The following is a 13,454-nucleotide window of genomic DNA, read 5'->3' as shown; positions in this document are numbered from 1 at the left end:
CGGAGGATTTGTTTTGACAGCCAATTTAATTACACAAGCAAGGACGCTACATCACCAAAGAATATTGGTCGTATGCAATTCTCCAAGCTGCAGTATTGCATTTTGTCAGCCTCTCAATGTAAATAGAAGGGCTTGTCTTGGAGGAGAGGGAGGGGGTTAAATGATGTGCTGTACTCAAAGCTGAAGGGGCCACAGTGTCAGTCAGGAGGAAACAAAGAGGCTTGTCTGCTCTTAAACAGAGCGATGATTGCTATTGTACAATAATATAGCTCTCAAAGGAGAGGCCACTGGCAGGGTCTGACACAGGAAGGCAGTGCTCGGAGCCATGTTTTGACACAGCAGATAGCGGAAGATTAAGTGTTGAAACCAAAGCTGGCAGAAGACGATAAGGAACGGATTTCTTTTTTTTTTCTCCCGCCTCACAACCTTGTTGTATTTTAAGATATTAAAGTTTCTGTCAACAGCCATTAGGACAAACGGCCAAACATGAGTTGCTTTTGGTGTAATCTTGGCTATATGATTTAGATCTGAAGCAAAGACAATAAAGTAGCGCTGAAAATAAAAGTGCACGGACCAGCATTGTTGGCTGCCAAATCGATAGCGTGAACACAATTCTCACGTCAGCTGTATACGCTGTAGATACAGGACAAGTCTCCAGAGTGGAAGGTGAGAGGTCTCACTGTGGAGCCAAGCAGAGGTTACTCAGAAATGTGATAATGACAGAGTGGAATCGTAGAGACAGATTCCAGATTGATGTTTGCAACGCACTGTATGTTAATGCAATCAGCGCGGTGCAGATGTGAAGGCTGCTGTTAGAGAGCAAAAAATAATTGGGATAGAGTTGATGACATTGTGGGTCTCGTGGTGTCATTCAGCAGATGCTAACAAAGACAAGACCCATTATGCCGAGAGCTGAGGAAACCGGGCTTTGACATGCAACGCGTGGATGGAAATAGCCCATTAATGAATAGACAGCAGAGGAGGGGGGAATGAAGATGGCAGAGGAGATACGCGAAGCGTGCTGTGCGATAAAATATTGCTATTGTTAGGCAGTGCTGAGGGAAAAGTGCTACGATGCAGAAAGAGGGGAAAGTCTTGACAGCTTTCCGGTGGCAGTCTGACGGCTGAGCAGGGAGATTGGAGGGAAAGTGCAGCAGAGGGCTGCTGCCAGGCCACACCAGTGCTCCGTTTAACAAGGTCCAGAGATGAGCTGCACCGAAACATATTGCAGGGGAATGAGAGGAGGGAGAGTGGGGATGGAGGACGGGCTGAGTGAGGCTCATGCATCTTTCCAGACACTCACTGTACCTGTCATGCCCACGAGTCTGGGATTCCTCACATGTGCATGAGAGCAGAGATTGGAAATCCTCAGTAAGGACAAGAACTGCAGAGGATTTGGAGATTTGGAGGTGTACCTGCAGTTTTATGCTGATAACAGACATTCCTGTGACACTGACACTTGCATCTCTATGTGAAGGAATGAGCCCCAGTAGATGCTCTTCATTCCGCTGCACCCACAGCAGTGTAATGTCAGAAGTGATAATTCACATGTAGCGATCCAGCCCATTTCACTTGTGATGTGGTGCAGAAAGCTGATATGAACCACGGGCAGAGGACAGGGAGAAATAATTAATGCGAGCAAATGCGGAATAGGCCTTATTTTAAACATGGACGCCTTGAGGGCAAGAATCCTACAAGCCTCTCTCTGAGTGCTACCACACCTCTTGTATATCTCGTCTTCATGCTGCACTTAGGAAAAAAAACGCTTCAGTCTTGGCTGAGCAGTGGAAACTCTAGCAGGGCCTCCGTAGCCCTCTTTCCACCCCGGCCCCAGGCATCAATCTCTTAGCCTGGCATGAAAGCTTATCTCCCAGCGCCAGGCTAAATGTCAACCTCAGGAACGCTGAAACACCATTAGTTATGTTCGCCCTATTAGTGCAAGCTAATTCCACATAAAAGCCACCCACCCAATTTTAAATGAGTCTGCTTCTACAGGGCTCTCTTTGGCTGTTTGGGACTTCCTGTCAGCAGAGAAAGCAGCGGGAGGAGATACATCCCCAAATCCCCCCCAAAAAACATCTCTGTTAAAATACATGCTGAATCACTGTGAAGATATTATTTTGCAATGCTCTTAAATTTACACTTGATGTAAGGGAATGTTAGCATATGTGCAGTGTCATTTTGGATAGCTGTACCCACATACTTTATATCAGGCTAACTATTGTGTTTTTACCTATTATTACACGTTTGTGTGTAAAAAGTATTAAAATTGTGACTCAGCATTCTCCAACTTACCAACTTCTCTTGTTTTCTGTCTCTTCAGGGGGGAGACTACTGTTTCTGGTGATGTGGCTGCACCTTGTGCCTCAAACTGACAGCTGCCCTGCCAAGTGTGTTTGCTACAGTGAGCCCAGGCCCACAGTGGCCTGCCAGCAACAAGGACTGTTTTCCATCCCCACTGAGATCCCCGTGCGGAGCCAGCGGATATTCCTCCAGACCAACAAGCTAACGGTGGTGCGGTCCACCAGCTTCAGCTCTTGCCACAATCTCACTGTCCTCTGGATGTACTCCAACAACATCAGCTACATCGAGGCAGGGGCCTTCTTTGGCCTGGAAAGACTGGAGGAACTGGACATAGGAGACAACAGCAACCTCCGCATCATCAGCCCTACGGCCTTTCGGGGCTTAACTAAGCTGCACACCCTCCACCTGCACAGGTGTGGCCTGTCAGAGCTCCCTATTGGGGTTTTCCGAGGAATGTTCTCCCTACAGTACCTTTACCTGCAGGATAATAACATTCTTACCCTGCATGATGACACTTTTCTGGACCTTGCCAACCTCACTTATCTCTACCTGCACAATAACAAGATCAAGATAGTAACGGACAACATGTTACGAGGCTTAATCAATCTGGATAGGCTACTGCTACATGAGAATCGGGTTATCTTTGTACAACCCAGGGCTTTTACTGATCTGGGTAAGCTGAAATCCCTGTTCTTGTTTTTTAACAATCTTACCATCCTGTCAGGGGAGACCATGGACCCGCTGGTGTCCCTCCAGTATTTGCGTTTAAATGGGAACCAGTGGATCTGCGACTGCCGGGCGAGGACCTTGTGGGACTGGTTCAAGCGTTTCAAAGGTTCCAGCTCTGAGTTGGAGTGCAACGTTCCCGAATTCCTGGCAGGAAAAGACTTGAAACGTCTGAAAAGTGAGGACTTGGAGGGGTGTGTGGAAATGCCTCAAATCCAGACCAGTCTCTTCAGCTCCAAGGCACAGTCTGGGAAATTCCCCTCCACTGAAAATCCTCTGGGAGAAACCATTCCCAGGTGTTGTCTCGGAGATAACGACAAGTCCTCTATCCTGTCTGGCAAGAGCCGCCAAATCACTAACAACCCCCTGAAGGAAAAGGAGAACATGTCCAAGACTAAATATAAAGACCCAGAACGAACAAAAAATGAGACCCAGAACAAGCAGAATGATGGTCCGCTGGGAACCTTGTCCAACACCCTGGACGAGTCCTTGGAAAATCTAAGCCCAGACCTCATAGACAATACGGAATCATCCACAGCGTCAAATAAAAAGAAAAAGAAGTGTTCCAAAAAGCCAAAGTCAGACACCCACTGCATCAAAGGCCGGGGCGCCACTTTACAAGTTCTTCACTTTCTCTTCATTCCCGCGATCTGGATATCTCTAGCCATGTCTTAGGACTCCCGATCTCACTCTGAATACAGGACTCAAGATTGTTGATGCTCATGACAATGATACAAAAGATGCAGTGACATCTACAACAGGCAGTGACTGAAAAGCAAGGAGTCTCGATGGCCCCGTCGCGGGTGAGGACAAACAAATAACGAAGACGCTAGAGTACATTTAACAAAATGGATGCCTTTACAGAACACTTACAGATCCAATGTATATAATGAATTGGTGCCCAAAATTGTTTGTTCTCTATGTACTTTACTGTACTGTGTCTAAGCTACACTTTTTCGGAGACTCCTCCCTTTCTCCCTCCCAAAAGCTTTTGCTGCTTAGACAGAACACCGGACGACGAAAAGAGGAAAAAAAAATAAAGACAAAAACGAAACAAAAAAAAAATACAGATATAGGAAAACAGAGCGCACACAAAGAATGTTGGGTCGGTTTAATGAACATAAACGATCTCCCCCCCCATTATTTATTCAAAGTGATGCATTTGTTGGGTAATGTTATGTTTTTTATGTTTATAAAAACAAATGTTTTACCTCCCCCCAGTTTCAGTTCTATTTTCATGACAGAAAGGGTATATGGGGAGCATTTACTGAATTAAATGCTGTTGGTTTGTTTATGGAGATTGCAAAGGAACCATAGATATGCATTTTATTTTACTTGTGTACAAGTATGAATATATTATGAATAAAAGTTCTTATTTCGTAGATCTTGTGGATTTTGTGTGGTATTTTGATAGAACACGTGGACTTCACAGCTTCTCAGTCGGGAAATTTTGCAGCAGATTTAACGGTTGGGGTTTTAAAGGATATTGCTTTTTCAGTTTTTCTTTCCTCTTGTGAGTAAGAGGTTTCTTTTGGGAATGCAAAACGACTGCAAAGTTAAAAAGCCCCAAGTTGACAGTGTTTTATCGGAAGGGGGGGCTAGAACCAAGTGTTTCAGACAGAGGCTGAAAAGAGGAGCAGCAGCAAGGGACAGCATGTAAAGCTTTTTCAGTAATAACACAAATTAGAATTAAAAACCTGAAGTACAATGTATCATATATTTTATTACTTTTTTCCGACTTTTTACTGACTTACTAATATCAGTTACTATCACATTACTGATTAATGACAATAATAATTTGTTGCTGCCTAAGAACATTAAGAAAACTACACCTTTGAGTTAGTTCTACTAATATTTGCAGCTCATCAGGATCCATCCTTTGCTCGTGTACTGTTTTTAATGAGGTGAGGAAAAACTGCATTTCAGGGAGACTTTTAATTTTAAAACTGCGAAATTGCTCTAAATAATTACCAACATGCACCTGAATTTAATTATGTTGTGTCCCTCTCACCACATAAAGAGCCAAATAACATTCCTCCTCCTAAGCAGATGGTGGACCCACTGTGGCGTGCTCATTGTTTTTTTCGGGATTGTTGGGAGAGGGATGACCGACTGTTTTGTCAAATCTGGCCTCCGTCCAAACCTCAGGCTTTCAGGTTTCGTTTGTTTTCTCCGCAGCCTCTTCAGGACGTTGGCATCGCAAAGCTCGAGACGCTGCAGAGAAAACCTGCATGAGCTCAGAGGGAGTGAAAGAAAGAGCAGAAAGAAAATTAACCTTTCATCGATAAACATTTCTGAACTTCCCACCTCCGACTTTTCAACAGTTGCCGCCACCTGTTCTGACTTTGATGTTAAATTGGTCAGGAAACCATCGGGTTTAAGTAGAACTCACATGGGAATTAAATTAACCGGGCCTCTGTTTTATCTTCAGCAGTTACAGCCTCTTTTCTCTGTACAACCTCCTCAGGCTTTGTGAAGGATCAAACAAAATCAATGAGTATGTGATAATATGCAATTTAAAACAAGGTCAATATCAACACCCAGCCAGGCAGTTTATATTTATTTTTTCATATTTAAGCGACTGTTGCGCAGGCGGCACAATGACGTTGAATGAAATGCCCCAGGCAGCTTCACAACATTCAGCATACCATTAGGCCTAGTTATGTATATTACAAACACTGCCACACTCCCTCATAATTTTTGAGTGAATTATTAAACAATGTATGAAAATGCTGGGGGAATATTAAAAAAACTGACTCCTCGCATCACAACCTTGACATTGAGAGCTCTAAAAGACCCTCAAGGCATCATATTAAGCACTGTTTTGCTTTTTCCGGATGAAAAATGCAGTTTAAACCACTTGGATTTAAAATAATTGGAGCCTCAAAATGTCACCTTGTCACGGGGAGAGATGTCTGAGTTAGGTCCATGCAGCGCCGTGTCCACGGGCCGGGATAATAATAATATTCTGCGGCAAATTAAGTCGAGATCTTGTCAGCAGCCGCTCAGTTTATCTTGCACAAAGTGAAAGGATTAGAAGTCGGGGTCTCCAAATCCTCGGAGCTTTGCATCGTCATCGATTAACCCTGGAAAGTAAGAGGACAAAAAGGGACCTGAGGAGATATTGATCTTGGTTAGGAATCAACAAACCCCCCCCACACACACACACACACACACACAACCGAGTCCTGTTACCACAAGCCACTGCGAGCTGAGAGGAAGCCAGTGAATGTGTTTGATTCAGAAAAGCCTCTTCAGTAGAACCACCTTGGCATCATGAGATAGCACAGTCCCATGCAGATGTTAAAACAATGTGGATACGGGCCTGTGATGTGTAAGAGAATCCAGCACATCTGTTTAAATTTAGATAAAAATAGCTTTATTACAAATCCGTTAATCATTTTTATTTAATACACATTTATTTATACAGAGTTGCAGAAAGATTACAACCATTACTGCCATCACACGTTTGTATTTAGTTAGTTTTCTATTACCATGCTACTCCTTGACCCCAATTTTTTTATCAATCAGCGTTCAGAAACGAATGCACTAATACGTTATAATATATTACAAAGTATGATAATTAAAAAGTAAAACAAGACATACTAAATAATAATAAGATAATATAATAAATCCATAATATGAATAATAATATATGATAATAAATAAAACAATTGTAAATGATAAAAAGCCATAAATTATAAAACAATAAATGAAAGCGGGACTGAAATGTCCCACATGAGATATCCATTATGCCTTTAAAGGTTAAAACACCAAAAAAGGCTTGTAAGTTAACCTTGAGTGAGCCTTTTATTCTCAAGACATGCAGCTTTATTAAAAATGTATTAATAGGGGAATGTAGGAAAATAATGGTTGTGGTCATAATTGCTGCTTTAGAGTTCAGTTTGCTTTGTTTCCCAAGTCAGCTCTAAATATAAAAATATGTATCGGTGGAAGGTTGTGGCCTCGGACAACAACACACACATTTTGTCGTGCCATGTGTCATGTTTCCTTGCCATGTACGTTTCTCTTTATTTTGAAGGAATCACTGCGGCTGTGTTTGAATGGAAATCACAGCTTATAGCTGCTGCAAAAAACATAAAACCCAATCGAGTGCACGGGAAGGATTCACCATTTTGCTGTGTGATAAAAGTCGTTATCCTGGATTTCTACTTAAAAGGCATCTCCCCCGATGAAAATATTATGAAGTGTCTTGACTTCACGAGGAGCACACTTTTAAATTAGCTTGATCATATTTAGCACTTCCACGGTGGCAAAACACGAGGCCGGCGGAGCTGAGACTTTGAAGAAGAGACTGCACGCTGAGAGGAAGCTGCAGTTCCTCCTAGCATAAATACAAGTTGGAGCATTTGGCAAAGAAACAGGGATCCACCTTCACGAGTACATCACAACTCATTCACACGTTGGAGTACATACTTTCCCGCTACATTCGCACATGATAATTTGATTTCATGGTCCCTCTCCAGTGTCCTCTTATCTCTTTACTCTCGGCAGATTCCTGGTTTTCAAGGGGCAGCTCTCTGCGGATATTCCTGTGTGATTGCTTTTAACAGTACTTTATATTTTTGGTAATACCCCAGAAACGTGGCTCTGTGAGGTCGAGGTCTGAATCAAATGTGCAAATCATGGCTGTGGGTAATATATGTACATGTATGAATGTGTATGTCCCAAATATACAGAAGTAGACACTAACAGGCATAGAGATAATAGATATTTTAGCGCTCGGGATGCCCTCAAATCAAGACATAACGTTAATTGACATTTCGAGTTAGAGAATTCCAAAAGGAGTCATTGTTGTGCATTGTTCCGATAAAACTGATCTCCTGTTTTCCTCTTTTCTAATTAAACCGGATGGTGAGTCCCCCTTTTACTCCTCACCCCTGCCAACTCTACTAAACTCCCTTATTAACTCAACCCACTCAGTCGTTTGAAATTTCCTCAAACCGTTGACAAATGTGTGTGAACACGTCCGCCTACGCAGACACCAGATGCTGTGTGAGTGAAACATGCAGATTCATTGTCTCTGTTCGTGTCCCCTTTTGGAGGATACGCAGCCCGTCAGGTTTGTAGATGACCGTGATACGCGTGGACAGCTTGGGCCACATTTGTCTGTCTGAACCCATCCGAGCACGACCCCGAACCAGACAGCCGTTCTCTCTTTTTATGGACGACCCTGACCCAATCCGCAGTTAATATAAGCTGCACGGAGCTTGTGTTAAATGGTTATTGCTTGTTTTCGTGGACAACAAACAAACGACGACCCGACCCAAACCTGAATATCCTTTCAAAAGTTGTATCTGATCCCTGTAAAGACCTATCAGGAGCAGGTTTCCACAGTGGACCTGTTAGCCATAAACTATCAGTAAGGTTGTTTTCAGACTTAACACTGAGAATACTGTCTTGCCATGACAAGGTTATTTTACAGTTTACTTGACAAGATGGAGGATACAATGATTTGGGCTTTGATAACTATTCAATCACAACAGATGTTCTGTATTGTAAACCTGTAAACTGAAAATTGTAACTTAAATCGGACTCTGTAAATTGCATTTCATCTCATCCCCATAACCTGGAGCATCTACCAACACTAACTGAAAAAGGAGGTTTATACTATTCTAGCCCAGATCTCTCTCCCCTCAACCGACCATCTGGAGCCACCGGTTAACACGTCGTTAGCCGGATCGCTCAAATAAACCAGAAGGAGTTATCGGAGGTATAAACACGTCTTTATTTCCTGACCTTCCGAGTCGGTGAGTGTGTCTTGCTTTCACAAATACTTTTAAACCACGTATAGTCCCCATGCACACAGAAACACACAACACAGCACAGGATCATTCCAATTTCCTCCAGGCTCGCCGCCCAAGGAGACTGGAAACCCATCAGCCCTGGCCTCTTTACAAGCCCTTTAAGTTAGAGACCAAGGCTGCGAGGTCTGACAGCAGAGCCATGCAGGGGCCACGGCTCCATTTAGCAGTGCCCAGAAAACATGATGACCCGAGCCTGAGGGCCCCCGCTGGACGTCAAACAACTTTCCCCTCAGATGGAGCAACAACTGAAACCCACCACTCTGTGGCACTCAGTGTATTTGTTGGTGGTCTCACATTTTTCACCTCTTTTTGGACTGAAGCGGAGAAATTAAGCTAATTATTGACACTCCATCTGCAGTGAGGGTCCGGAGGCAAGATGGATTAGCCTCGTGGCCTCAGGAAATGGAAGAAACTCTGGTCAAAGAAAAATATTCAGGATGAAAACATGTTTCATTTCACTGGTGTTCTGTATTTTTTTTGCGATTCATTGCACTTCAGTGGTGTCAGGGTTAGCTCTGAATAGTTTTTATATCTGTGGGTTTCTAATTTTCAAGTTCTCACCAAATTTGTTTTCATCCATCACTGCAATTGTTGTAATTGGTTTGGAAAGAATAATGGACCTGAAGACACGGTGCAGCTCTCGCCGTGAGAGATTTCTATGAATAATAGAAATCCAAAGCTGTTTTTAAGCAAGGGGTGAGGCAGGTGTTACTAGCTGCCACTACCGAAGTAGAAATACAAAACGAAAAAAGTCAAGGGTATGTGAGAAGTTGTACACTCACTACTGTAATTTGCTTCCCATGTGTGAAAAGCCTGGCTGCTGAAATTTCAAAATATATAAAATATTAAAAGCGTAAAACATTATGAAACAATCATTTTAATAAAGAAATAGATTCATAAATTGATGAATACATTACGAAACGACTCAATAAAAGATTAAAACTCAGTTGAAATGTTATTTATTCATTGTTTCATTAAAACAAAGCCAAACAGACAGTGATGTGCCTTTCTCTTATTACCGTGAACTTGCTGATGGCTGCTGACAGGGCGGGGGGGGGGGTGTGGAGGTTGGTGACAATGCCGAAATGTCACAGAAATAACAAACTCAAATATTTAGGACACATCTCGTATTTGCTTGGATGCTTTTGGAGGGAAACACTTGCAAAAGACCGAGCACAGAGGGCAGCAGTCGGATACGTCACCGCGAGCGCTGTATTTCTAAGAATTTCCAGTAAACATGATGAAATAAAGGTCAACTTTGTTTTTACTGGGCGACGTGACTTTACAGTGCGAGAGCCATTTAACTCATCGTCTTTTATCAGTGATATTCAGATTTTTAACGTAGCTCTGTTTACCCGTGTAAACTTTCTTCAAAAGGAAGTGAGCTTAAAAGCAGGAAAACAGACAACGAGTCTCCGCCCGTTTCTGGATGTGTCTCCATAGAAAAATGACCCGCCTTCAACTCTTAATGCAAATTCTAGCAGACGCTCCGTGTCTCCTCCAGAAAACACCAACCTTTGATCATAAGTAATGAGGCACCCTTTTTTTTTTTAGCTTCAGCGAATGTGACTAAAATATTTGAGTTCATGGCTCGAGGCGAAGGCTTATAAGAGAAGGTTTAGACCGCTCGCTGCAGAGGAGTCCCAGACTTCGACAGAGGGGCTAAAAGTGTTTCCCTTACGTTCTGCATACTAAATGCTCCAATGCTATCACACTCTTTCTCTATCAAATCTCACTTTAGTCCCCCCCCACCTCCCCCTCCCGCTGTCAATCTTTCTGTATTTATTTCTGTCAATCTCTGCTTGGCCCCCATCTTACTCACCTTCTGCCACCGACACATTCATGATTCACGCTCGGAAAATCTCTTTGAATAGAGGATCAGCCGTTTGAATAAGTGTTTGATGTGTTTTCAGACCGTGGAACATCTACATCTTTGGTAAATATTGCAAGGAGACAAAAACAAAAAAAAACTTTTAAAAGTGCAATGAAGCCCTTGTTGTGATTTGTGAATATGGGCTATACAATTAATTATGACATACAATTAAATCTCAAAATTTAGTTTCCAAATGTTTGCAATAACAAAAGACCTAGATTGAGGACATTGTGGAGCAGCGTGGGATCATGGGAGTGGTTGTTGGCCCAAAAACATCCATTACGAGTGACCCATATAAACAGTATCAGGAAAAAACACCCAGCTAACTGGCTATCAGTGTGTTTTTGCTTCGTCATACATCATTTGCAAGGAAGTTATAGCAGAGACGGGCAAAACCAGGGGTAAAGGGGATGTGACGCAATCGTCCCGTTACCTTGTGAGATATTTAATATACATATAACTTTGAGTAACTCATGTAAAGTCAAAGATTGATGCACTTCGTCTTTTTATTATTAGAATTTGTTTATCAAGTCATTTTAAATGGTTTCATATATAAAGTGTTATTCGCTCAACAGTTTGCAAACACTAATTCATTTCCATCTTTTATTTGAATCTTTCCATTGACCTTGGCCATCAAACCATTTCTAAAATTGGATTTGATGGATTTTGCTAAACTAGTCCCTGTAAATAAAAAGCAGGTATAAATGGGAAAGTGCTGTTGACTGAATTTTTCCTTTCAGCTGCTCAAGGCCCTGGTGTTGTGCCTGCTGCCCCATTTGGCTCGACGACTTCCACCGATACCAGTGGCCTCTTGAGCTGGCGCAAGAATTGTGACCGTATTTGTTTTAGTCCCTGGAGCCCAATCCAGAGGTCATTTCAGCAAGACCTTCCTGCCTGATCCGCTTTTAAACGATGAGGATCATGATTCTATTTTTGCCATTAGTGCTATCATAGCATGAAACGCCGCTAAGGGATAATCTTGAAGCATTTTAGATGGAAGTGGACTGAAAAAAAAAAAAGGCTTTTCATGACATGAGGAAGGTTTCAGGGTTATTACAGTGTGTGTGAGGCGCAGGATATCGAAGTGGAAAACATTCTCAAACTACCACAAGACTTATTTTGGGTTAGGGTGACATCATTGTGACGTCCTTTGCCTGATGAGGATGGCCCCTATCTCACTCTGGCTTTGTCCACGATAAGTTTGTTATGAAACTACTGCGCGTCCTGGCCAAGAGGTGAGCTGTTTAATTCAGATGGGGATAATCTCGTGAACCATTTATGTGAGCTGAGCCGCTCATTATTTCTGAATCACCCCTGGATTTGGGAATGTAGAGTGGCAATTTGTTCTCAATCCTAATTCAGCCAAATTAATGCCGCACGTATGTCCGCGGCCAGGCCGGCACAGAGGGACACGCAGTTCCCACTAAAGCCGCAACTGGAAGCTGCAGAGCTTTTGCTGTAGATTAGGCCGATATCCAATAGGATTTGGTCGCGTACACCTCGCCGTGCAAATGGGTCCATCTAATGATCCAACTTAATATGATTAAAAAGAATAAAGCAATCCATATACACGTGTCCCTCTCTCTGTCTCTCTCACACACACAGATTCCCACTGATCCATCATTGGACTGTTGAACTGTGTAAAGTATTAGTACACCACTAGTCATAAAAGGCTCTACAAAAAAGGTCTGATTTCCTAATGTAAGTGCAAAACTACATCTGTAATTTTCCCATAAATGCTGTCAAGAGAGGACTTGTCAGTTCCCCACTGATCAAGAATGGGACCTCTGCCTAAGTAGGATTGGTTCAGACACCCCAGGCTGGAAACCTGCACCCTTGGAGCCTTCACAAACAAACCCTCCATGCTTTCGATCACAATGTAGACGTCTCTGAGCGTTTTTCAATATTCACTATGGGTGTCGTCCTTCAGAATTCTCTGAGCCTCATAAGAATTGAACCCACGTCCTCAGAAATTTCCGAGCAGCCCTCTAACACAATTGGCTGGAGACCCTCAAACTCCTTTTCTTAGAGTCATTAAATCTTCAATTCAATTCACAGAGGATCAAATTACCCACAACCTCACAACGAGTCCTCTGACATCCTGAGCCATTACTGTCGGACACCTCCGAGCTGTATTTCTTAGAACATCTGATTATTTGGGTTCTCTCCTTTTCAACCCAACAGGACACAAGGCAGATAGTCTAGTTCTGCTGGACGTCTCTATTAAAAAGGGGAATTTGAACATCTTCGCTGTGGCCAAGCTCCTTTCGGGAACTGCCGGGAACAGCATTTTGTATTTCATGCTGTTATATAATAAAATAGAATTCAATTACACTGGACTTCAAAATTCAGAGAGGCTATAATACCCAAACTTCAAGCAAGATGTTAAAAAGACACTTTACAAATATGTGTTTGAAGCCATTGAGAGTTTTCAAAAGGTTTGGGACCCCAAAATCTAGTTTATTACTTCATGATTGAACCCAAGACTTTAAAGCTTAAGATAAAAGATATTTGAGTGTTTCCATTGCACATCAAACTTTAAAGTGAAGTGTTCATCACAATGATTGGTTCATTTTCCTTAAAACAATCTCTATAGTCCCCTGACCTCTTGAGTCATTTGGTCAAGGCTGTGTGCACAAAGACATTTTGTGTCAGCTCTTTTACACTGAAAATAAATGTATTTATTATAAAAGCAAACCATAGAAGAGCTGGAGTCCTCCAAC

At 42.5% G+C, this 13,454-nt stretch overlaps 1 protein-coding gene across 1 annotated transcript in view; it reads left to right on the top strand.

Moving 5' to 3' along the window:
• rtn4r (reticulon 4 receptor) overlaps positions 1-4,412 on the top strand; it is a 42,654-nt gene extending 38,242 nt beyond the window's left edge. The window contains exon 2 of the mRNA XM_047341400.1: positions 2,324-4,412. Coding sequence (XP_047197356.1) covers positions 2,324-3,705 — 1,382 coding nt within the window. The 3' untranslated portion in view covers positions 3,706-4,412. The remainder of the gene's footprint in view (positions 1-2,323) is intronic.
• Positions 4,413-13,454: the final 9,042 nt, after the last annotated feature.

Source organism: Hippoglossus stenolepis, chromosome 9 (genome assembly GCF_022539355.2).
Source record: "Hippoglossus stenolepis isolate QCI-W04-F060 chromosome 9, HSTE1.2, whole genome shotgun sequence".
Lineage (NCBI taxonomy): Eukaryota > Metazoa > Chordata > Actinopteri > Pleuronectiformes > Pleuronectidae > Hippoglossus > Hippoglossus stenolepis.
This window is presented reverse-complemented; position numbering and strand designations above follow the sequence as displayed.